A 26,748-nucleotide genomic window follows, 5' to 3' on the forward strand; every position below is an offset into this window, starting at 1 on the left:
TTTTTAAATTAAACGATGAGATGTTATATTTTGATTAAAACCTGTATACACAATGCTGCATTTATTAGCTGCTCTCAAATAACCTACACTCTCTTAACCTTATCTCTTCAAATTAAAGTGAAAAGTAAAATTCAAATGGAGGAAGTCATATTGGAGAGTGAAGTAAGTCACGTGTGACCAAAAAACTAATCACAGGAAAGAAAAAACTCCAACAAAAGCGAAAAATGGTCATGCACGCAATTCAGTAAAATTGCATGAACAAATAGCAGATTGTGCCGCCATATGGTCGTAAAAATCATCTTGACGGAATTTTAAAAAAAACAAAGCAGGACAAGTCCTGAAGTACAATTCAAAGAATTTTTATTGACTAAACAAACAACTAGACCTAGAACAGATTACAATTGAATTGAAAAAACCATTTCTAAAAAAAATCAGGTAAAAAACGGAAAATCAATGTCAAAATGCGGCATGTGAAAAAACCAGTAGCGAGAAATGAAAATTTGGTTCAAACAAAAAACTAGGCCTATAATGAACTACGAATGGATTGGGCAAACCATTTAGAAAACTATCGATCCAAAAAAATGAAAAAAAAAACAGTAAAAATCAAAGTGAAATTGCCGCATGTGAACAAAAACCGACTAGCGAGAAAGAGAATTTTTGTTCGAACACCGTTTTCTCACTCTGCTTTAAAATTAGGTCAAAAAAATTTCACGCCGCAAAACTATTCTCTTTTTCGCTCCACTTCCTGTTTCGGCGTGACCAAAATCACTACTCCAATTTGACTTCAATCATGAAAATGTGTGAACAGATCTTAAAAAAGACAGTGCCCCAATACAATTCAAATTCTCTGAATTGTAACAAAGAGAAGGCCAACTATAGCCTCAGCTATTGCTTTGCGTCCATTAAGAAATGTTATCATTCCTCTTCTCTTTTTAGTCTGTGAATACTTGTTTTATAATGTTGAAATGTTCACTGTTTTAAGCACATTTGTATAATTCAGAGTAATTTTCAAGCTAAGCTATTCTGGTCGTAACAAAAAACTTGACAACCAAAAAAGCAGAACAAGTCCTGAGAAAAATCCAAAGAAATGAAGGAAGATCTTTGAACTACTGTATCTGACCATAAGATCAAGTGAACAATGCCAGCCAAAAAGACAAGCAGTCTCAGAAGTTTAAAGAAACGAAAACAAAAAACTAAACAAAATAATCACTGCTAACAATTTTGAAGATTTTACCCTAAACACCAAATTTTATCTATTAAAATGCACCCATTGACCCACGCAGAAGGCTTGAAAGGCCACAAAAGACAAAAAAAATAGAGAAAAATGACACTTTAAAAAAACTGAAAATCCCAAAAAAATATACAAATTCTCTAAAACTTGCAATATTAATATGTTAAAAACCATTTTATGCCCCTCTCCGTCCATTAAACCATCTGCAAGACCTAAAAAAATTTCACTGGCCCTTAAAGATTGATAAACTCAAAATGACAAAAAAAACTGAAAAAGTTGAAAACAAAAATGCAAATTTTATTGAATTATTCCTACAAATATTTATTTATATATATATTAATACCTTTAGAACCAATTCATTGTCTTCACAAACTATCCAGTAACCCCATTTCAATCATAAAAAGTTTCACAGACCCATAAAGATCGACAACCTCGGAACATAATAATTTTCAGAAAATTTGACATAAAACTCAAATTAAATAAAAACGTGCTAAAATTCGTAATATTAAAACTCTTTTAAAACCATAGCATTGCCAAAAGAAACTAAGCAGTAACCTACTATCAAACCCTAGAGGAGGTTTAATGGCCCATGAGGCTCGAAAAACTCGAAAACATTTTAAAAACTTGAAAATATTATCTTTCAATCATTTTTCGTGTTTATGTTTGCAGTACCAACCCATATAGCTCAAAAAGTTACCTGTTAAACTCTACCGATTATAAGCTTTCCAAACACCTAGGGCTAGAAAAACTCATAAAATAGCAAAAAAAATTAAAAAACTAACAAATTGTATGAAAAAACTGCTAAAATTCGCGATGTTTAAATGTTGAAAACCATTCCAGTGCCTATCGAATATATGCAGTGGACTACTTTCGAACCCTAGTGCAAGTTTCCTGTATCCCAGGGCTGGAGAAAACAACAAAAAACGACAAATTTTTCAAAAAAAAATAGCTCAGGAAAAGGTCATAAATATTTATGCATTGCAGAATACCACCATCAATTATGACAAAAGTCAATTTGAGACTGATCAAGAAACTCAGTATGATCATAAAATGACAAAAAACGTGAAATATTTGCACCAAATTGCTCAAACGTAACCGACTAACGTCGGGTGAATTGCTTTCAAACGACAGGCAAGCGGTTGGCTTCGTCAGTAGCAAGGCACGGTTGAGTCAGGCTAGCTTTAGCTTAATTGAAGGGGCCTAATGGGGCGTAGTTAATCGCAAACCTGAAGACTAGTGAGCTGAACGCTCTAAGAGCACTTAATGCCCACTGGGCGCTACCTGCTATCCCGTTTTTGAGGAGGAAAAGTCAAATGCGTAAGACAAAAATTGGTCAAGCGAAAAATCGCATAAAAAAGACCGACAGGACTAATATAATTGCTACAAACTTTGTTTGAGAGCAACAAAAAACTCCTAAAGATGCCAGCAGCTGCAGCACTCAAAGCAGGTGAAGGACTACTTAAGGCAGTTGTGGGACTCTAATGGAACTTAATAACCAATAAGCTAATCCCGTTTTGAAAAATCGAAGTCATGGAAAAATTAGTGAAAACATAGCATGTAAAGTCTTGAAATACAATCCAATGAATTGAACGCAAACCTAAAAACAGTGTACCTGAACACCAGACCGGTTGAACAATGCCATCCAAACAGTCTCACTAGTTAACCCGAAAAATATCGTTGCCAAAGTTGTTGAAGCTTTTGACCTTAAAGCCAAATTTAGTCCATTTGGCTTGAAATACAACCCAAGGAATTGAATGATAAATTTAGAACTACTGTGTCTGGCCAGCAGATCAATTTTACAATGACAGCCAAAAAGACAAAGTTTCATCAGTTGAAACCAAAATAATCAAACTAATTAAAGAAAACACAATCATTGCTAAAACTGAAGCTTTAACGCTGAAGGCCAAACTTTATCCATTTAAACAAGTAGTAACATTAGTAACACTTCAACGGAATGATTAAATGCTGAAGAAATAACCGTTAGATTCCTGAACTAGAGAAAATTTTAGGAAAATCCGAACAAATGGAAATTTTTAGAATCAGATAACTTTTCGCAAAAACTAAACTATCTAACCACACTAATAAGTCTTATACATGCGCAAAAAAATCGTTTTCTATTTGGAAAAAAACTGAAGATAGGCACTAAATTTAAAAACCAATTTTTCCCTCTTTCGAAACACACCAAATGAATTAATTTCAATCTTTTCTCTCAAGTTGGAAGAAGCAAAAATCTGAAATCTCAATAATTTGTCAAACTCGATACATTTGCGATAAACCTTTTAACTGAACAACCAAAAATTGAAAATGCCCAAAAAGTGAGACCCTGATACCTTTCTTTAAGTTATCCTTAGATGCGGATTCTTTACAAGTCTCCGCCATATGATTCAGTTTTTTTCAAAAAATTCAAATGAACTGAGAAAAAATGAAAATGACACAAAAAAAACTGATATTTTAAAATTATCTTTAGATAAAATGATACCCACACAATTATTCTCAAAACATTTATAATAATGTTTTTTTTTCATATAAGTTGATCAAGGACTGGCCAAGAAAGCACACTAAAGAAAAAGAAGAATTCCATACAGGTAAAAATCTTTATCTTTCAAACGGAAAAAACATCCACTTTTTCTTACCGTGTCCGCTTTTTAATTGTCTTTGCATTCCGCATTTGATCTAAAACCAGCAAGCTAATTGTTCAAAAACTACTCTTAAAAATACAAAAAGAAATAGGGCAAAAAGAGTCCGCAATTTGACTTAATTTAGATTATATTAGATTTAGATTATACTTAATATATCATCATCATCAGTCGTTCGCTTCTTCATATATCCAGGTTGAGTTCTTCAAGCCAGTCTATGGCGGTCTCCGTGAGGTGGCAAAGTTCTCCCATGCCTCCTGGTAGGTACGTTATAGGGCACTCTTCCACGATGTGTTGGGAAGATGGTCTGCTCAGGCCACAGACACAGGTAGTGTTGTTCCAGTTGGACTTGAGCGCGCTAGTGCGGAGGCGGTTGAGCCGGCACCAAGACCTCCTGGGGAGCTTGTCCGAGGCCTTGTTGAAATCGACGGGGATTTCTTCGTTGAGTTGTTGCAATATCGTCTGCGGTTTCTTCGCGGGGAATTGGATTCTGCTCTTCAGCCGGGAGCATCTTCTGGTATCGTCCACAAGGTGATTCAGAAGTTTGATGTTAGAATTCTGACATGTGCGCGCTCTAGCGTCAACAATGCTGTCACGCCTCTTGCGAGGATTCTCCATGTTGGACACGAGCGGGAGGAAATCTGTTTTCGTATTCATGGGGGTGCCGGAAACTATTCGCATGGCCTGGAACATCTTGCGGTCGACTTTGGGCGCGTGCGCGGAGTTGTGCCAGACACTGCACGCGTAATCAGCCACTGACTGTACAAGAGCAAGCGAAGAGATGCGCAGGCTCCTTGGCTTAGTGCCCCAAGACTTGCCGGCAAGCATTCTAATGAGGTTCACACGTTTCTGGAGCTTCTCGGCCGTGTTAGTGCAGTGCTGGTTGTAGGTCAGAGACCTGTCAAGTTCAACCCCGAGGTATTTGAAGCTCGACTCCGCAGGGACCTTTTCCCCATTCAGGATGATATCCAGGTCGGGCTTGCGGGGACCCAGGTTGAAGAGAACCGACACACATTTTGAAGGATTGAGGCGGAGCTTCCACTTCCGGTAGTAGTCCGCTAAGGCATTAGCATCAGCTTGGAGGTCCGCCTGGACGGCGATTGTGGTTTTGCCTCTGGCGAGGAGGGCGCTGTCGTCTGCGTACATGTACTTGCTGCACCTGCTTGAAGGGGTATCATACGTGTAGCAGTTGAACAGTATAGGCGCCAGAACGGAGCCTTGTGGCAGGCCATTCCGTACCCTCCTCCATGTGGATTTGGTGTTGCCAGTGTGGACCCTGAAACTGCGGTTAGAAATCAGGTCTTGGATGACCTGAATGACGTGGACATCCGGGATCATCTTCGTGAGCTTGTAAGTGAGTCCGGTTATCCAGACAGTGTCATAGGCTGAAGAGAGATCGACAAAGACGGCACCTACAGAACTCTTAGCCTGGAAAGCGTCCTCGATCTCCTGGGTGATGTTCAGTACTTGGAGTTCAGTAGATCTGTGGGGTCGAAATCCAAACTGTTCATCTGGGAGGGCGCATTCGACAAAAGGAGCGTTCGTAGAGTTTGTATCCAAGGCTCAGAAGCGAGATTGGTCTGTAGCTTCTGACGTCGACTGGGTCTTTCTTGGTTTCAAGACCGGTATAATTTTGGCTTTCCGCCAAATTTTTGGTATGCATCGCAAATTGAAGCAGCGTTGGAGAAATTCAGTCAGCCAGCTAAGGGCGTTGGGTCCTAGGTTTTTCAGGAATTCCGGGAACATTTGGTCCAAGCCAGGTTGCTTGTTCTGCTTGATCTCTCGGATGGCGTCGATCACTTCCTGGGTTTGGATCTTACCGCTCAGCGAGATGTTTTCCTTCTTCTCTTCCCGAAAGGACTTCATGTGAGCTCGTATTTGGTGCTTCAGGGCAGGTTCGGTTCTGGGGATGCGAGATACATTTGCGAGCATAGTGGCGTACTCATTGGCGTTGACTGTGTTCACCGTCTTCGTTTGATGCCGGTTGTTGAGCTTGCGCATCAGTTGAAAAGCTTTACGAGAAGATCGGGTGAAGTCAGTCTTTTCTACCGTATCAATCCAGCGTTGTTCGCGGTCCTTGGAGAGTTCTGCGAGTAGCTTCTCGCCGGCCCTGCGTCTTTTGGCGTAGTCGTTAGCCTGCGTGGCCTCTTTGTACAAAGCAGCTTTGCTACTGTCCCAGCAGGGGATGTACTCCTTCCGTGCCCCTCTAGGGATGCTTCTTTTAGCAGCAGTGCGCATGAGTTGGCAGAACTCTTTCCAAGCTTCGGAGATGTCTCTGATCTTCACATTGCCGATGGACTTCTCGGTGATCTTCCGGAACTTGTCCCAGTTAGCCTTACTTAATATAGATTATCAAATAAAAGTAACCTAAACCAGTTACCAACAAAAAAACTACCCGCCTCCAGGTAAAAACAATCTCTGAAGAATTATAATTTCTAAGGAGAAAAACCTGTAATGAAGCATCGAAACTGCAAAAAAAAACTTTAAAACTTTAAGAAAAAAATTAATTCCCCGCTTTTATCGAAATAACTTTAGATTAATCTCAACCACTTCGGGCGAAGTCCCTGCTGTAGTCTCATCTAAAGATGATACACAAAGTTACCTCCTTTTTTGCCCACCAGCTCTGGAAAATATTCGCTGATCTAGATAGAGAACAGCAATACCCAGGTGAGAATTTTCTGCAAGTTTAACTATTAGGGATGTCAATTCTTTAGTTCCGTTAAGGCGCTGTCGAAGGAGGCAGTAAGTCTCATATATATTGAAGTTTCATTGGAATATGACCGATTTAAAAAAAACAGATGATCACCATAACTACCACTTGGTTCGTACTCCCCAGGGTACTTAAAAAACAAAGGAAACCAAGACATAGCTGAGCTCAGCTCAGCTTACTTCTGTAACAAAACGGGCTGAAAATTGTCTCTTTTGCCTCGTTTTCAAGGTAAGGTAACCACTGTTCACTCAAGACAGGAAGTGCAGATGGACAAAATTGGCTTCCTCTAAAGGGCGGAATTGAAATTCATCAGTAAGATTTTACTCTTAGCTTATAGCCATCTATAGCCATCTTTTAATACAGCAAGTAGAGATAAACGAAAATTTACTGACCACGTAAAATAAGCGACAACTGGACAGAAACGAATAAGTAGGACATCTTGTACAACCTTATAAGTAGGATGGGTGCATCGTGTGCATCTAGGGCGTTGAGGGCTATTCTGATGACTCCCAGCTGAATCCTCTTGAATATGATGACCTGATCTCTGGTCTCGTCCTTCACTCTTGTCTTCCTCAGGTCGTCTGGTCTGTCCCAGCTGGGCCCAACACTCTCCACTGATATCTGCGAGAGCTGAACAGACAGTGAAATTGCTTAGAAGAAGCAGAAAACACAAACTGGATAAATTTTATTGGTAATATAAACATTCAACATTCCTGTTCAAAGCAATTTATCGTCCACGACAGTGATTCCAATTATGCATGTTTTCTGTCACAAATTTCCTGTTTTTTCAAATAAGGTAGCACAACTGAAAGCCGAACTAAACTACATTAATCTTATTTGTACAAAAATGACACCCAATGCCAGCAGATAAGTATCTTCGGCGGATCTTTTCCGTTTGTGCCCCCCCCCCCCCCAACTAGTGGGTGCATATTATTTGGACCCCTCAGACGCACGTGCCATATTTTTATATGATGAGTTTCTATGTAATGGCACGTTCTCTGAAACGGCGGGGGAGCATAACGTACTGGGGGGCACAAAGGGAAAAGATCCGCAGCTTTTTGTGAGGCGTACTAAAGCTGAGGCCTTTGAATACCAAGCTCACCGCAGGACCTTTACAGGAGCAACTAATAATTAATTTATCTTGAACAGATCACGCTCAAACTAAATAAGTCGAGATAAGTCCTTCTATATGAGTCATTACAAGAATATGATGAAATATCTAATTCCACCACTAAAACTAACATCAATATCAGCTGAGAAGGCGTATGACTTGAAGGAAATGAGGACTGAAGATACTTGGACAAAGATGCCATCAACCACACGCTCCACAAACCCGTACTTGTTCGTCTCCCCACTACCTGCCAAATTGGCACCGGCTCCGTTGTCTTTACGGAGCTCCTCGCATGTCTCCATCATGACATTCACACAGTCCAGATAGATGCCTATTGGCTTGGACTTGAGGGAGGTCCATGGTATCTTGATTGAAACTCTGTTGCAGGTGGCAGACTTGATGTTAAGCCAGGAGGGGAGCTCAAGCAAACTCATCAGAACCTAATCGAGGATTAATGCTCCCGAAAATTACCGGCTCAGAAACAGAAGGAAGAACATTATCATTTGCAGTCTGAAACTGACTGGATTAAACAAAGATAGTTTCTGAACTGCTGATTTGCAATTGCTATGCACGAGTCCCTTTTTTACATTGATCAATCGTGACAGGGGAAAAGGGTACAAAATAGATCCAACTAAAAAACTGAAGTATCTTATTAAAAAAATCTTCAACCTGTTCATCTAGCTCGAGTCCAGTCAGCTCTCCCTCTCCTCGCATTGCGCTTATGTTGAGCTTGGCCGGGTCCAGATTCTTAGCGAAGCGCGTCAGGTGCTTGAGCAACTCTCGCTTTACAAACGACGCCATTCCGGTTCAGTGAACCCAGTTGCGTGTCCTGGCGCTCTTCAAATCTGACACCTGTTGTTTTCGCAAACTAACTGTTACATATCTAAGCGGAATCGAACATCTTAATAGCGCATTTTATCTAAAATAGGAAACAAACATTTTTTACTATGGGATACATACCAGCAAACCAACATAACAATAACTTGCATTGATCTCATCGTTAACCGCGAAATTTGAATTAGGAGTAACCAATCACTTCGTTCTCTTTCTACCTTTAAAGAAAAAATTCAGATTCAAAAGTACGTTTGAGCAGAACAACTGGCCTTTGGAAACGATAATTGTTTGAGTATCTAATTTAAAATTTGCTATTGCACCTAATATGTATGATTCTAATGCAACATTAAACAACATCAACTACACAGGGTGACATTTTCCCGAAGGGCAATAGAGGTCAGCAGCCAAATTTTCCGCAAAAAAACTTATCAAAAACGCTATCAACAACTTTTCAAACACATGAATTCAACCAATTTGCTATGCATGTCTTAGTAATTTGGCGGTAGGTACAGTGTTAATACAAGAGCCATCAAAATATTGTATTAGAGCCATATTTGTCTTGGTCAGTTAGCCTTTGTGGCGGTCATGCCTCTGAAACAATAACATGAGCTGAGAACGAGAGCGAGAGAACAAAGACTCGCATACACTATGGCACATTATCATGATGCTATTGTTCAATAGCTGTGCCCATTTGCATTTCATTCATTTGAATTTATTCGCTTTTATTCTCAGTAATCTAGTTCCATTATTGACAAATCGCGGCAGGGTCTCAGACAGTGGGCCAGCCAAAAGTGCAAGCTACGGCTGAAAAACCTCTGCCTGTTGAACAAATTCCTTGATCATTTTTGGATAGTTTAAAAGCAGTAAGATCTTCTTTTATTCGCCTGGGCAGTCATTTATATAGGAAACTGCTTGCCGCCTCGGAGTTGGCCGATTTTGCAAAAACGAGAGGGACTTTTTCAGCTCATCTTTTATAATCTTGATATGAAACATTTGAGAAAAAATTGGAATGGATATTCATACTGACAACTGGAACTCACAGTTATTGCAATGCTATTAAGATTCAATTACAAGTTTAGATAGATATTAAGTAACTTTGACAGAAAATTTAACCCAGAAAAAATTAAACCGAAATTGAAATTTAACCCGTAAATTTAACCCAAAAAATTGAAAAGATATAGAACAACAAAAATGGTTTTGTGCTGAACATCTAGCTTCACGAAGCAAAAACATCTCAGAAATCTCTACTTTAAGCTTCTTAAGATCTAAAAACGACAATTCGACCAAGAATTGGAAAAGCGGGCTATTTTAAAGCCGAGCTATTTGGAAGCGGGCTATTTGGCAGCCGGCTATTTGGAAGCCGAGCAGTTCCAAATGAAAACTTAAGGGCATTTCAAAAAGTTGAATTTATATCAATCGAAATCAAAATTCAAATTTTTGGACTCAGGGATGTTGAATAGTCTCCTCATTTCAATGCATAATTCCAAAAACAATTGGAACCCAGCAGAGTGAATCATCTGAAAGTAGTTTAAAGTCATGAAAAACTATTTGCAATTATACACAATTAGAAAGCCAATAAAACTCAATACGGTCAACAATCGATAGTAATTTATAACAACCAATAGCATAAAAGTCAAACAAAATTAGCTGCCCATTGACGACTGAAATCATTTTGAAATTTCACGCCTTAAACTACTCCCTTTTTCACTCCATTCCCTACCCTAGCCTGACTAAACCAATACTCCAATTTGAGTTCACATTGACATAAAAAATCATAGCAGGCCAAGTCCTGATACAATTCACAGAATTTTTATTGCCTAATATAAAAACAAGAGCTAGACAGGACTATGGATGGTTTGGAAAAACCATTTAGAAATTTTTTAAAAAAAAAAACAGCAAAACGATGTCAAAATGCCACATGTGAATAAAAAACTGCTACCGAGAAAGCGAGCTACCGTTCAAACACAAATTTCTCACTCTACCTTAAACTTAGAGAGCAAGAATTTCTCGCCGCAAAATCACTTTCTTTTTGGCTCCACTTCCTGCTTCGGCGAGACCAAAATCATCACCTCATTTTGACTTCATAAATCATGAAAAAGTGTGGACCAGATCTAAAAAGGACAGCGCACCAAAATAATTCAAAAATTCAAATTCTTTGAATTGTAAAAAAAGCAGAAAAAATCCTAAAACAATTCAAAAAATTTTAAAAAAATCAGAAGAATAAACAAAAAGAAACAGTAAAAAAAATGACGCATGAGAACAAAAATTAGCTCTCATAAACCGAAAAACCTGTTCAAAAAACGTTTTCTCACTCAACTTTACAATTTTCCTCAATTATTCTATCAATTATCTGTTTTGGCGTGATCAAAATCGCCCAAGTACACTGGAAAACAACATATGAGAGAAAACAACATACACTGGAAAACATGAGCAAGAATTAAAAAAAACTACAAAAAGAGAAAATTGGATTATTTTATCAAAAAATGAGCTATCAGACCTTTAATTATTTTCACTAAAGAGCAATAATCTTACCAAAACTTCTAATTACACAATTGTACATAAAAAAAATCTTAACGGCTGAAAAACAAAAGAATAAGACAACAAAAATATCAGAAAAAATTAAGCAGAAAATTAATTACATTTAGCCTATTTTCATTAACTATCATTGCAGATAAAACAGTAAGACATGACTGAGATGATCAACAATGCTCCTAAACGTACAGTTAATTGTTAACAGGCTTCAACAAAACCACTTCACCCAAAAAAGTGAAGTAAAAACAAACAAATTCCTTCGAAAATACCACACGTGATTAAAAAATTTCGCTCGCCTAGCAAAAAATTTTTCCACACTTCATTTCGCTCTCTCTCTCTCTCAAAACTCAGGATGAACAAAAAGTCAGTTTCTCCAGTCTCTGTTCTTCAATTTATCAGTTTGACTTAAAGACTTAGTTTTAACGTACCGCATTTTTTCCATCCTGCTTTAAATACACTCCAAAAAATCAACGATGAAAAAAGATGCTCCACCAATATTCCTCGTTCAGTCGTCAAAGACAGCGTCCCAATGCAATTCAAATTCTTTGAATTGTAAAAAAAATATGTAAAACATAACCGACTAACGTCGGGCGAATTGCTCTCAAACGACCGGCTGGCCTTGTCAGTAGCCAGCCACGTTTTGCACCGAGGGGGGGGGGGGCAGTGGGGTGGGGCCTGACAACGGAGGGTGAGCAATAGTGAGGGGTCAGCAATGGGGTGTCCTCTACCTCTACGAACCGCCCTTCACACCGTAAGTCTCCAAAACAGTTTCTGCGAATAGCATACTTAGAGACTAGTGAGCTGAAAGGCTCTAAGAGCACTTAATGCCCGCTGGGCAATACTTGTTTATCCCGTTTTTTAGAGGACAAAATGGGTCAGACAAAAATCGGTCAAGCGACAAATCGCATAAAAAAGACCGACAGGACTAATATAATTGTTACAAACTTCGTTTGAGAACAATTAAAAAATGTGAAAATGTTTAAAAAAGACAGCGCCCTAATGCAATCCAAAATCTTTGCATTGTAAACAGCAAGGAGCACAATAACAGCCGGCTGAGAAGATCGCGGCTATTAAAAAGTACGAATGGTTATAGGGACGCAAACAGTAAAATTGTTTTAACTTTTCCATTTCTAAATTGCTTATATTTCATTTTTTAAATATTACCCTTATATTTCAAAAACTGGATTATTGAAAACATTAGTATGCTTACGGACAGATGACAGCTGAAGACTTTTCAAAAAAATTACTTATGTCGATCTGATGAAATATTATATGAAGAGGCTTTTCATAGTTTAAAAAAAGTGCCGCAACACTCATTCGTAAAATGTAGAGCTTATTAAAGACCGCACATCTTGATGACAGTTAACGTGCCGTAAATCCACTTTTCGTCTAATACCACAATCTCTAAGCATATTGCTCTCTTCCGATCACCTCGGGAGTCTCTGTGCTACACTCAACCTTGTATACACCGGTGAAGCTAATTGGGTTCAAAAAAGTTATTTACAACAAAGTGAACCAATGTCAAAACTAACAAATTCGAAATGGAAGTGGATGTTAATTAGTTGGGTTTAATTAATTAACAAACTATATTAATCTCAAAACAGCGCCACATTAATTTACAATTTAACTACTTTTCAACACACACTAGTAGTAGTAAGAGAAGTAATAACAGCAGAGCGGCTAAATAGTTGGAATTGTCTCATTTATGCTAACATAACTCAGTACTTGGCCACCGTCAAAACCTTCCCACAATTGAGTAAATTGTACTTCCAGTTCATTCTATTGTGGGAAAAATTCATTGACTGCAGGAATAATTTCTTTGCATTCATGATGAAGATTGAGCGAGACATTTCTAAAGCAACAAAATAAGGTCTAATATGGATGACATTGCAGTTCGGCATTACGTAATCGACCTCGCGGGTAACTGCAGGATATATTACTACATTCCAAAGCTTAAAGTTGGTTCATTTTCAGCATTTTCCATAATAAAGACTTATATATGCAACGGATTACCGATATTTATTTTTTAAAAAAGTGAAGCAAATGGGTTCAGGTAGGCATTGCCATTTGTTGACTGCTCTGTCTCCGTATTAAACGCCGATTCCCTAATGACAATAAGCAAGCTGCACCATAATGTTCAAGGTGAGATTGGGCGACTTCTGCTTAACTGTCCCGTATATATTGAAACCTCAATCGCTCATTGTAGATGGGATTGATTTGATGACTACTCAAATCTGGGCACAGAGCAAAGCTTTTGTATCAACTAAAAACTTGCATAACCTTGAGATATTCTTAAAATATTTGTTCTCTAAACCCAGCTTTGAAGCCATTCACGGAGAGAAGGAAGCACATCTCAAAATTGCATAATAGTAGTGAGTTATTAGATATAGGTAAGCGTCTAGAGATAACTTGTATGTCACAAAAATAAAGTGAAGGGAGGCAACAAAACGTATTTGAAAACGAGAAATAGTATTAAAATTAGAAGTGAATTGCATTGCATTTGGTTTTTTTAAGTAAGCACTGGTACATCCGAAGACCCGTCTAGCTGGGGCAGTCACCTTATCAAGTGAACAGCAGAAAACTGCTCACAAAAATCTTACTTAATACACGAAATATACTCAGATAATCTACAGCATCTCCGCTCATAACATTTTGAGACAATTTTGTACCAAATTTTCACTAAATTTTTATTTGGCTTGAACTGGGGGAAAATTTACTACAATCAATTTCCACAATTCCAATAATATGGGCTAAGAAACATTTATTAGCTAAGATTTTATTATGCATGAAATTTAATAAGTACCTGCAATCAAATGCGTTTAAGCTCAAAAGCGTGGATATCCTAGTTTTCAATGAACGGCTCAGAAAGTTCCATTCACTTACCCTTTGTCTCCATACAAGTTTCTTCGGCCCAAACGAGGTAAATATGAAAACTAAGAGCACCATTTTAACTGAAGTTAAGTAACCGAAATATTATTAATACAAACTAATAATCGCTATTCATTGTAACATCAGATCTTGTTAACAACTACTATAATCTGCAAGTAAGCCTCAACTTTCAAGTTAGAAAGGGAGAAAATCTGCGCTGAGTTAAATTTAGCATCAAACCGGGCTGTTAATATTGGAGGTATTTGCTCTTACGGGACGAATTGAAGAGGGGAGGGTTCTGCAGTATGAACAAGATCCGACAATCCTTCACAACGATAGCACCTCCGTTTTCCAAAATCTCAATTAGCGGATAAATAGCGGAAACGTTCATTCACAGCATAGCGTGGAGTAGCATAAGAGTTGAAAACTTTGCGAAAGTATGTTAACAGAAAAGATGACCTGAAATAAGGAAACAAGAGATGAGGGGAGCAGAGAGAAAACAAACTATCAAAAAGAGCTCAAATTTATGTTTATTTGAAGTGTATGCGGTTGCGTGTGAATGCGTGTTAAACTATTGATCGACAGGATGAATACAAATTAAAAAGCCATCTCATAATTTGTATGCAATATAATAACAATATAATAAATTTGATATTTCTACTTCACAGCAGCGGGTGTATGTATATATGTGAAAGCGTTGATTCATGAGTAGAATTTGTTTTCAATGCATAAGCATAGCAACAGCAGCTCTCATATCCAAAAATGTTTTTCCTCAAATTTAAAGGAAGACTAGGAATTCTCTTCGGGTTGTGGCCCCAGACGACCTGTAAGAAATTACTCGTAAAATTGGTATATAAATAATGGTTTATAAACTATAAAAATGTATGTTTAAATCGAGTATAAACCAAAGTATGAAAATGCTACTATTTTTCCAATATTTTGAAACATAGCCATCAGATTGCCGGAAAATAGCCACCGTTGATGCACATCGGCATTGACACAGAAAAAAGAACAGGTAAAAATTGTCAGAATTTGCTTCAAAAAGCGTCTCAAACAGTGTTCTAATTTGGTGTACAGTTTCGGTTAGATTCTAAAACTATACTTTACTTAGCTTCTAAACTGAAGGCTATTCAGCTTAATACTAGTACCAGCTAGCAATCGCTCTAATAAACTTTGATAACCTAATGCACTGACTTAATGAATGGGTATTATCAGTTTATCGCGTTTCTTTGATTTTGCTCTTTTAACATTGATTGTATTCACTAAATTACGTAATTCAGTAAGTGAACGAATTTAAAATCCATTCAGTTGAAACAGTGAGTGAGGTAAGCCATGAGTCGTGACTTGTAGAGACGTGACTTGTAATGCGAACAAAAACCGACTAAAGTCGTATGAACTACTCTCGAACGTCTGGCGCGGTGCAATTTAATTTAGGGGTGTAGCTTAGATATTTTTTAATGGTGCAAAAATCCGACCTTTTATATTAGCAACAAACAATAAGAGAGCAATTGAGGTCACTAAAAAATGAAGTGAAGCGCAAAATGGAGGCAAATGAAAGCAATGGAAGTCAAAGAATGTTCAAGAACAAAAGTAAAAAACGGGTCAAGCCAAAATTTTGCATTAAAAGTCAAAATATTACAATATCTGCCTCAAACTTCGTTCGAGAGCAATTTAAAAAAAAACGTGAACGAAATCATAATCGAAAGTAAAAAACATAGCACGAAAAGTTCTGACCTACAATTCAAAGAAATTTTATTAACTAAACAAAAAACGAGACGTAGAATGGATTGGAAAAACCAATTAGAAAAAAATCCTATCAAAAAAGTCGAAAAAACAGTTGAAAAATCATCAAATTTCCGCATGTGAACAAAAAGACCATTGCGAGAAAGTGAACTTTTGTTCAAACACCGTTTTTTCACACGAATTCAAAATAAGAGTGAAAAAAAGTTCACACCGCAAAACTTCACTCGCTTTGGCACGTCAGAAAAGTTCAAGCCGGAAAAGTTTATTCGCTTTTCACTTTACTTCCTGTTTCGGCGTGACCAAAATCGACACATCAATTTCACTTCAAGAATCATGAAAATGTAATAACAGATCTTTAAAAAAGACAGCGCCCCAATACAATTCAAACTCTTTGAATTGTAAAAAAGGCGAGCGTCTAAACAACAGCCGATGAGAGGCTAACGGCGGCTATTAAACAGATAGCATTTATATAAATATTCTCCTTTTTAAAAATTAATTACTCGTTGTTATTTCTTGGCTTTAAAAAGCCGATTTCAATTTAGTGTTGCTCGACTGGGGCTGTTTGTTTGTTAATGAGAAAATAGGTTAAACATCCATTAAATAGCACAACAATGGTTAACCTGGACATTCCATAGAAAAATTGACACTAGAGGGGTAGTAATCTATAAACAATATAACAAAGTAGCCAACCTCACACGGTCACTGCTGCAGAAGACGAAGAAGAGACGAGAGAGAAGGAAGGCGTGAATGAAATATTATATGGACAAAACAGTCAAATTCTAATTCACAAAATGGCTTTGCACTTTTTCTGATAAATTGGTATGTTTGATGCCCCATTGGGTAAGAATTCATTTCGAGCGGGTATAAAAAGCTGGCAAACTGCATTCAAGAGTTACAAGGTACTTTAGATGAAGAGGGAGCATAGTGGGATGTAACAGCATCAGCTAATTATGTAATTAAGGTAGACTATAAGCACTCAGTGGCGACAACAATTCGGCCGCCAGACGAATTAGATCAATGTAGACGCATTTGCTGATCACTTTCCTCTTCTGTTTAAAAATAGGATTGAATTCAAATTTAGGCTTTCTTCATGCTAGTTGAGATGAGTATTTGTATATCGTCACAGTCTAAAAGTTCACTCCAAGTTGTCTTAATCGAGGTAAATTTGATTCTAAATTCATTTAGGGCACCGTACTCGTTGTGGGAGGTGTCAACGTAGTAATTTACAATTCTGCCATGTCTACTGTGGTATGGTCAATGTGGGCTGCTGTGAGTGGGTTTCCAGTGAGGGGTCCTGGGGTGTATTTGGAGAAGCAGGCATAGGGGGAGGGGGGTGGTGTACCATTAATTCACGAAGGTGGGGAGGGGGCACTGGAAGGCCGATAGCACCGCATTGACCCGTTGTGTTGGTAGTGTTAGAGAGTGTTGTAGCACCCCCAACTGTTGCGTAGGCTGGGGGAGGTGGATGGTCTTGTAGCCATGGGTGCATGAGACACTCGGCAGCCGTGGCTCTGTGCTGTGGGTCCAGGGCAAGCATCGGCAACAGGAAGGAGGTGAAGGAGATGGCCTCTTCCTCCGGCCACTTGTACTTCTCCCTCAGCACATTGTACAATGGCCACATTCGCAAATCTTGGATGTGTAGAAGGTTGCCTAAAACATTTAGTCCACGTCATAACAAGCATGAATCAACTCAGGTGACTGATTTAATCTACCAAAATTATCAATTCAACTGATGAGGCTTTTGCCAAGGAAAGAATTGATAATCGTCTTGATTTCAAAGTAGGACGAATAAAAAATAACGCAGAATCTATTGCGGTTATGAACAAAAATTAAGCCAACATAACCACTTTATTCCACCTCACAAAAAAAAGAGTGAACTAACGCGAATCGATGACTGGTAAAAAAATTTAACGATTTTTAGGACGATTGACGTAGTTCGAAAACATATATGCCACATATTTCTGGAGATGCCGAAACCAATCGTTCTTGATTATAAATTGCTCCAATATTTTTTCTTTCCAAGTTAAGCAATCAAATATTCCACAGCATAAAATGCTTCATATCTTACCTAAATGCACTCTGAGGTCTTCTGAGATCATCTGAGGACCAGGTATGGGCAAAAAATTTGTCCCTTCTTGGTCTATCGTCAAAAAATCTTCCATAGTAAACTAAAGTTAAGTTAGCGGGTTCCAAAAAAAGCAAAACGTAGAAACAAGCGATAGGATATTCTTGAGCAAAACTGTCAACCAACATTTTTGGATAAGATATACAAGACTACTATAATTGTTTCAACGTTCTCCGAGGGCAATTGAACAACTGTTTGAAATGTCCATGGTTCGCATTACATACTTTAAATTACTCAGATAAGTCAGAAATATAGCCGGCAAATTGCCCGAAAAAAGCCACCGTTGACCCACTTGACGCATATCGGGATTAAAACAAAGAAAGACACAAAAAGAGACACACACTTATTCATAGTGTCCAAAAGTGCCCTAATTTCAGTTAGATTACACAATTATAGTTAACTTGGCTGCTAAACTGAAGGCTATCAAGCTTAATACTAATGACAGCTAGCAACGAGTCTAATGAACCCTGATAATCTTATACACTAAAACTAAATCGTTCTATTACAACCTTCATCGGTTTGAACCGTTCTTTTTGCCTTTTTGACCTTGACCGTATTCACTATAATGCGTAAATTTGTTTGAGTGAGTTCTAAACTACATTCAGTTGAAACAGTGAGTAAGGTAAGTTAGAAGTCAAAGGTAAAATCTTGAATTATTTTAAAACCAAATTTTTTTATCAACAGGTAAAACAAACTAAAAACCAAAGCAGGACAAGTCCTGATAAACAATTCAAAGAAAGTTCATTGGCTAAAGGAAATTAGACCTAGAAAGGAATATGACAAGATGTTGAAAAAAAACATTTTAAAATTCCAATAAAAAAATCAAAAATCAATTTCAAATTGCCGCATGTGAACAAAAACCACCAGCGATGAAGCGAATTTTCGAACACAGTTTCCTCTATAGTTGGAGTGAAAAATTCAAGTCATCGCACTAAGTCAAGCCTCTTCACTTCATTTCATGTTCGCTGTGACCAAAACCATCACTTCAATTTGACTTCACAGACGTCAAAATGTGTGACCAGATCTCAAAAAAGAGTGCTTCAATGCAACTCAGCTTCTTTCAATTGTAAAAAAAGCTAATGAGAGAAATAATTTTTGGAAATATTCTCAACATTCTCACAAGATACCGATACAAGAAAAAAGAGCAAAATTATGAACATATCAGGAAGATTGCCGAAAATAGCCACCGTTGACGCGCTTGATACACATCGGGATTGAAAAGGAAAAAAAAGAAAATAAAAAGATAAATTGACATAAATTTTTTCTGTTTTTTTATCAGTGTCAAAAAGTGTTCGAATATGGCGTGCAGTTTCAGTTGAATTCTATATCAATACTTAATTCAGCTTCCAAACTTAAGCTAAGAAGCTTAATACCAATGTCAGCTATCAAATACTAATGAACTTTGATAACCTAATTCTCAATGACCTAATGACCGGGCTTTATCGGCTTATCCCGTTTCTTTTGATTTTGCTCTTTTGACATTGACCATGTTCACTAAATTACTAATTCAATGCGCGAAAGAACTTAAAATCCATTCATTTGAAACAGTGAGTGAAGTAAGTCAGAAGTCAAACGTGAAAATTGTGACTTGTGTAAAACGAAAAACGAGATCAAAAGGTAAATCTAATTCTAAAAAAAAGGAGAGCGCCTAAATAAGTGTCAAAAAGCGCTGCAATTTTTCCGCGGTTTCATTAGGTTTAAAAAATGCCCAGTTCAACCTCCGAAAAGGAGTACTATAAGTGTGATACTAAAACAAATTAAGAATACACTAAGGATCCTTGTTATTTTAATGCAAGAAAAAATTGACGACACGCTTTATTAATTAATCTCTAAAAAAGTTCTAATGTTGTCTGCAGACTTGCTAGACTCAATAAACATTGGAATTCAGAATCTTAGTGGGGGGACAATAAGCTGAATACTAATACCAAAAAAAGTATACAGTAAGGAAACTTGATAACTTAATGCACTTAGTCTTTACAGATTAAGTCTCAATACCCGCCCTTCCTTGGTTCATCCCGATTCTTTTTAATTTGATTTTAGACCTTGGTCGCATTTGCGTAAATTTCCTATCTAAATTCCATTCCGTTGAAACATTGAGTGAGGTAAGTCAAAAGTGAAAGTGGTGACTTATGTAAAACGAACAAGCGAATAACATAGCCGGTCGATTGAATCAGCCGCAATAGAATCTTCAAGCCTTTCATGAATTGAAACAACTAAAGAAAAAATTAGACAGATTGACCAACAGTCCTTTGATAGACCACGAGACTTTTTGGTTAGATTTGTACATTTTTATGAGACATATGCTCTATAAGGAAAAAGCCCTAGGGGAGCTTTTTCAGAATTAATATTCGAAAACCAAAACACAAGAATCTAATACTCAAGAATTAGGGCATGTACCTTTGGCACTGCATAGATGCACACTATTGATTTTTAACTAGTAAATGTTCAAAAAAATTAAAGTTCATTAAGCGAGTTCATAAGTCATTTTTTGAGTGAGCTAAGTCAACCAATTGACTCAAAAGCAGAACAAATGACGTCACGCACACAAAATTTAGTTGCAAAGCAGTAGAAATCACTGAAATCGAAAAGGTCAATTTCAAGAAGTCAGGTCGCAAGAATAATCGATTTAACGAATTAAAACAATTTAACGAATCGATCAAAGAAATGAAAAAAAAAAAACAAAGCAGGACCAGTCCTGAATTAGAATCCAAAGAACTGATTTAGCTTTGACCTGACAAAGAAACCGTGTTAGATGTCCAATGAGAAGAATTATTTTGACACCATTGAGATTAAGCAATTTTACCACAAGAACAAAACAAGCAAGATTTAAAAATCAATCTATTTTTTAAAGACATGGTCAAAATCAAATACAGATTTCTAAAAACTCATGCCACTAATTAAACTCCCTTGTTTCTCATTATCAACCAATGGCACCTGTAAATAATGAGGTTAAGTGATAAGACAGCAACAAGTTCAATAAATACATGCAAACCTCAAAAATTCACCAATAGTTTTTTAAAAACGGACTGCGTATAAGTCAAACAAAGAAATAGCTATGAATTGAAAAGATTTTAAACAAAAAGAAAAGCTTTATTAGAAACCAATGAAAACAGTCAATAATGAGACAAACATTTGAGATAATAAAGTTGAAAACAATAACTCGCACAACTGAAAAATTCTATATTTCTTGAAAACAATTGATGCCAAAGTCATAGAAGGCATCAGCTTTGAAATCAACGGAAACGATTTAATCGACCAAATGAACCTCTCCTAACAACCTATGAGGCCTGTTATTAATGAGAATAAACGATAAGACAACAAAAATTATAAAGGTACAACAAAAACTCAAAAATTAACTCAAAATTTTTGAGAAAAAGTAGTGTCAAAGTCATGAAAACTAATAAGCTATTAACTCGCACCATTAATTAGTTTCCTAAACCTTCAAGCCTTAAACCTACTCTAATTTTCGCTCCCTTTGGTACTTCAGCGTGACTAAAATCGCCGCTCTAATTTGACTTCTCACTGATATGAAAAAGCCGACAAAAGCGTGAACAGATCTTTAACAAAAAGATAGCACACCAATACAATCCAAATCATTTGGATTGTAAAAAAAACCACTCTGTCACCAGTAATAGCCACTATCGCTTCGCGGCTATTAAAAAAAGAAGCTCACTTTCATTTTAATTGGATGGAAAGATAATGATACTGCCAGATATTGATAAATTATGGATGGAAAGATATTGATACTGCCTGTTAAAACCTACCAATAAAAACGTGTGTAAAAGCGAATAAGTCACGTAGGTTCAAAAACTTACTATTCAAATAACCTATTGCTCTTGCCAGAGAGAGCGAAATAGCAAACTAATGCTTTGAAAAAACTGATATCTTTCAGAAGCAAAATAATTAACATGATATCGCTTTAATATACTTATCTCCCACCATCGCCCAAAAAGGCTGTTTGAATCAAAGTCAAATCCAAGTATTCTTGGACCTCAAAACCCAATATAAGAAAACTCAACATAAAATTAGATTCCATTTTATCAAAATTTCTGTCTTGTAAAGTAGAAAAAACATAAAAACTTTAGAGATTAAAAAAAACTGCCTCGTGTATATTTCCCCAATCTTGAAAGTAACCCCAATTAAAAGTTCCCCAAATTCCGAGTAAGCAACGAAATGTGTATCAAAATCTCACATTTTGAACTCACAATATTTTAGATGCATTTAGTGGTGCATCAAAGGCTCACTACCCACAAAAACTTCGCATTAAATCTTTGAGCAACTAAAGAATATAGAAATGCCGTCTCACATACTAACATACCCGGCAGACTGCCGAAAAATAGCCGCCGTTGATTCCAATAAGCATGATTGGGATTAAAAGAATAGAAGATTTTGAAAAAAAAAAAATTTTGTACAAAAACATTTTTTAAGTCCGATTTATTTTGATGGCATTTCGTAGTTGAACATAACGTACTTCTGTTTCTTAGAGAGAGGCTACAGGGGCTACTGTCAATACGAATAAGCATTAGAGATGGTAACTAAGACTTATAGGAACGACGTTCAAATAGCGGGCATCTAATTTGGGCTTTATGGGTTTATCCCGTTTCTACTTCTGACTTCAATTTTTTTATACTGACTCTGTTCATTTTGAATTGCTTTGCTGAGCAGCTGATGTTCAAAATGAATGAGAGAAGAGAGAAACTAGTCTAGAGAAGTCAAAAAGATATCAAGCAAAATGTTGAAAAAGCGGCAAAATGAGGTAAAGCAAAACATTTTTTTATTCGACGAAGTAAAAAAAACATAGCAGGACAAGTCCTAAAATACAATTCAAAGAATTGAATGAAAAACTCAGACGTACTCTACCTGACCAGCAGATCAATTGAACAATGCCAGCCAGAACACAAACAAAATCATCTCAAAAATTTGAGAAACTAAAAGAATCAAAACTACACAAAATATACTCATTGCTAAAACTCGAAGCTTTTAAACCTAAGGCAAAATTTTTTCCCCTTAAATATTCCTATTTCAAAAATATGTTTAAAATCAATTTTTCCTTCTGAAATGGGTTCAGTATTATATATGCAAGACCTGAAAAATATTCATTGGCCCTTGAAAATCGATTTACTCGAAAATGACCAAAAAATTTAAGAAAAGAAATCAATTGCAAATTATCAGAAAATGTTGCTGAAAATCATGATATAAATATTTTCAGATACATTTCTGTGTCTCTAGAGGCTACCCAGTAACTTCATTTGAACAATTCCAGCCAGAACACAAAAAATTATCTCGAAAATTTGAGAAACTAAAAGAATCAAAACTACACAAAATATACTCATTGCTAAAACTCGAAGCTCTTAAACCTAAGGCAAAATTTTTTCCCTTTAACAATACCTATTTCATAAATATGTTCAAAATCAATTTTCTTTCTGAAATGGGTCCAGTATTATATCTGCAAGACCTGAAAAATATTCATTGGCCCTTGAAGACCGATTGACTCGAAAATGACCAAAAAATTTAAGAAAAGAAATCAATTGCAAATTATCAGAAAATGTTGCTGAAAATCATGATATAAATATTTTCAGATACATTTCTGTGTCTCTAGAGGCTACCCAGTAACTTCATTTGAACAATTCCAGCCAGAACACAAAAAATTATCTCGAAAATTTGAGAAACTAAAAGAATCAAAACTACACAAAATATACTCATTGCTAAAACTCGAAGCTCTTAAACCTAAGGCAAAATTTTTTCCCTTTAACAATACCTATTTCATAAATATGTTCAAAATCAATTTTCTTTCTGAAATGGGTCCAGTATTATATCTGCAAGACCTGAAAAATATTCATTGGCCCTTGAAGACCGATTGACTCGAAAATGACCAAAAAATTTAAGAAAAGAAATCAATTGCAAAATATCAAAAAATGTTGCTGAAAATCATGATATAAATATTTTTAGATTCATTTCTGTGTCTCTAGAGGCTACCCAGTAACCCAATTCCAGGCTTTAAAAAACTCATTGGCTCATAGATCGATAGGCAAAAAATTGTAGAAAAAATTTCAAACTTCAAAAAAAAAAAATTCGTTCTATTAAAATGTTGAAAGCCATACAATTGCCCCTAGCAACTATTTAATAACATACAATCAAACACTGGATGAGCTTACCTGTCTACTGAGACAAGAAAAATTAAATAAAAGACAAATATTTTGAAATAACTCGAAAAAATTGCAAATTTTATCAACAAAACTTCCAAAAATTGAAAGGTTAAATTGTAGAAAACAAATCCATTGAAACTAAAAACCATGCAGTAACTTTTTATCAGAACGTGAAATAGGTTTTCTCGCACTTGAAAATGGGCGAATATCAAAAACTGACAAAAATTTTAGGAAACCTTAAAAAAATTGCAGATTTTATCCAAAAAAATTTGAGACACTAAAATGTTAAAAATCCTTCCATTGTTACTAGAAACCATGAAGTGCCCTATTAACAAAACTTAAAGGAGACTGCCTGGTCCTTGAAGCTGGAAAACTGAAAAAAATGACGAAAATTTTCAAAAAACTGAAAATGCGAATTTTGTCAAAAAAAATTACTAAAACTTGTGATATTCAATGTTGAAACCTATTCCATGGCAACTAAAAATTTTTCAGTAACTTATTATCCAACTCCTAATGAGGTTTTCTGGCCCCTGGGACTCAAACAACTTGAATAAGGACAAAAAATGACAAAAAATGAAAAAATTCCAAGGTTTGTCAAAAAATGCTAAAATTCATGATGACAAGAAGTTGAAAACCATTGGATTACCACTAGAAACTATACAGGAGTCTATCATCAAACCCTTTATTAAACTCTAGAGGAGATTTATTGGCACCTAGGACTAAAAAAACTTTTAGTAAAAAACTTATGACAAAAATTTTCAAAAAACCTGAAAAAAATTGCAAAAATTAGTATCCTTTCACGTGTTTGTGTTTGTAGTACCAAAACTTATTACTCATAAAAAGGTCAAAACAAGCAGCAGTTTTGTGTCGCAAAAGACCTTAATCAATTTTTAAAAACTTCAACCTAAGACTAATCAAACAAAAAAACTCAAAAAATCACAGAAAACATGAAAAATTGCACCATATTGAGCCCAAAAACTCCTAAAAATGACCTTTCAACCTTAAGTTAAGGCCATCCCAGCAGCTGCACCACTATTAGCACTTGAAGGACAACTAAAGCCCACTTTGGGACTCTAATGAAACTTAATGCCCGCTGGGCTTTACCTGTTTATCCCGTTTTGAACGATCAAAGTCATTGAAAAATGCGTGAACACATCTTAAAAAAAAACAGCGCACCAATACAATTCAAATTCTTTGAATTGTAAAAAATAGGAGCGCTATAATAGCCGGCTGAGAAGACGAGGGCGGCTATTAATAAGTATATAGTAAGACATATAAGTATATAGTAAGGTTTATAGAAAGACAGCAACCGCTAAATGTCAAACCACGTCTGTATCAGATTTTAAGGGTCAGCAATTTTTGTCCTGAACTATTTTTGAGGCAAACATTTTTAAAAAATTGAATCTACTTTTGCTATCTATAGACACCACTCAAAGTACCATTGTTCCGCAGTGTTCTCCCACAAGGTTGTGGTCGTAAAATACTCTCAACCATTTTCCACACCTTTTGAAAATTTATTATCTACCATTGCTATCTAATGGAAAATAATCCTTTCAAAATAACGATACCGATACTTAATTATGGCACAAACCAGTTAGCAAAGTCTGTGATAAAACTAATGGAAAGCATCCACTATTCTTTCACAACAAAAGTACCTGATATGCCCCATTGATATTTTCTAATGAAGAAAAGGTACTAGTACTTTCAAGCCCTTTAACATTAAAAATTCAACCTAAGCTGTCCGAAGGCGTGTTAATCTAATTCAATTTTGTTTCCCCAGCTTCGCAGTCAAGTCATGGTATACAACTTCAAAACAATAACACGGGCGTTTCTTTACCACCGCAGAAATGTACACCACGTACTAGTACAAAATCATTTTTACCTTCTTTCTATACCACCGTTGATTCATTAGTGCGAATTTCTTTCCCCTCTCTTGCACACAGACATATAGCTTCAGATATATGCTCAGATTGACGGTTACCACTATCCAATGTAAAACAAATTCCTTTATCGCAGCCGCTCAATTTGGTCAAAAAGCAATGGTGATGATAAGATTTACTATGTAAATGTGACAACAAATTTATCATGATTTATATACGGTCGTACAGTCGACTGACAAGAATTGATCAACTGCGTCGACGAATGACAGACAAGGCTGATCAGAAAAATTATTAAATCTCAAACATTAATTAAAAAAGTGCGTCCTAAAATTATGATAGAAAACTTAAATATAGGAATATTTTGAGCATAAACGAAAATCTGACGAAATATCTACAAATGAGCAGTAAAACGCGAAACGATTTCTATACAATGTCAGTAGAGCATAAACGATTCCAAAAGAACAATGTACATATTTAAAACATAACCGACTAAACGTCGGAAGAATTGCTCTTGAACGACTAGTGGGAGCTCTAATCAATTGCAGCCTGCTTCAGTCGGTGGGGGGGGGGGGGGGGGGGTAGCCTAAATGGGACTAAGAAGTTCTATAGTGGGCTTCAAATAACCACATTAGAGGTTAACATATACCACTATTAAGATTTAAAGTAAAAAATGACACCAGTTTCGGCGCATTTTTTATTTGACTCTTAGTATTAAATTGCCGCCAATTGAGTTCAGTTGCTTGAAATTGTGATTGAGAGAGAATTTTAGATCACGCGAAATGCAGAAAGTCAAGGGCGTAAAAGTCACTCGAAAAGTCAAAACCGTCAAGCGAAAATTTTGCATAAAAAACATAGCCGGTAGAATACCGGAAACGACTCGAATCGTCGTGCAAAATAATCTCTTCCCTAACTTGGACAAAGTCAGAATATCG

General features: G+C 36.4%; 2 protein-coding genes and 1 long non-coding RNA gene across 5 annotated transcripts in view; all 3 read right to left on the reverse strand.

The window, feature by feature from the left end:
- Positions 1 to 26,748, reverse strand: part of LOC142358300 (bridge-like lipid transfer protein family member 3B) — a 381,846-nt gene that overhangs the window by 65,915 nt on the left and 289,183 nt on the right. For all 3 annotated transcript variants that reach the window (XM_075409735.1, XM_075409739.1, XM_075409727.1), the window contains exons 2-4: positions 8,358 to 8,607; positions 7,820 to 8,128; positions 7,026 to 7,207 (exon numbers count right to left, since the gene is read on the reverse strand). In XM_075409735.1, the coding sequence (XP_075265850.1) occupies positions 7,026 to 7,207; positions 7,820 to 8,128; positions 8,358 to 8,489 (623 nt within the window). In that variant the 5' untranslated portion in view covers positions 8,490 to 8,607. The remainder of the gene's footprint in view (positions 1 to 7,025; positions 7,208 to 7,819; positions 8,129 to 8,357; positions 8,608 to 26,748) is intronic.
- On the reverse strand, positions 12,536 to 14,785 carry LOC142335198 (uncharacterized). The gene is made up of 2 exons (XR_012758860.1): positions 13,938 to 14,785; positions 12,536 to 12,906 (listed from the first exon to the last, which is right to left on the reverse strand). It is a non-coding gene; the product is annotated as an uncharacterized LOC142335198 (long non-coding RNA).
- LOC142334861 (SRSF protein kinase 3-like) overlaps positions 16,906 to 26,748 on the reverse strand; it is a 41,800-nt gene continuing 31,957 nt past the window's right edge. Inside the window, exon 10 of the mRNA XM_075383187.1 lies at positions 16,906 to 17,315. Within this exon, the coding sequence (XP_075239302.1) occupies positions 16,906 to 17,315 (410 nt within the window). The remainder of the gene's footprint in view (positions 17,316 to 26,748) is intronic.

This window comes from Convolutriloba macropyga, chromosome 2 (genome assembly GCF_964194025.1).
Source record: "Convolutriloba macropyga chromosome 2, txConMacr16.3, whole genome shotgun sequence".
NCBI lineage: Eukaryota > Metazoa > Xenacoelomorpha > Acoela > Convolutidae > Convolutriloba > Convolutriloba macropyga.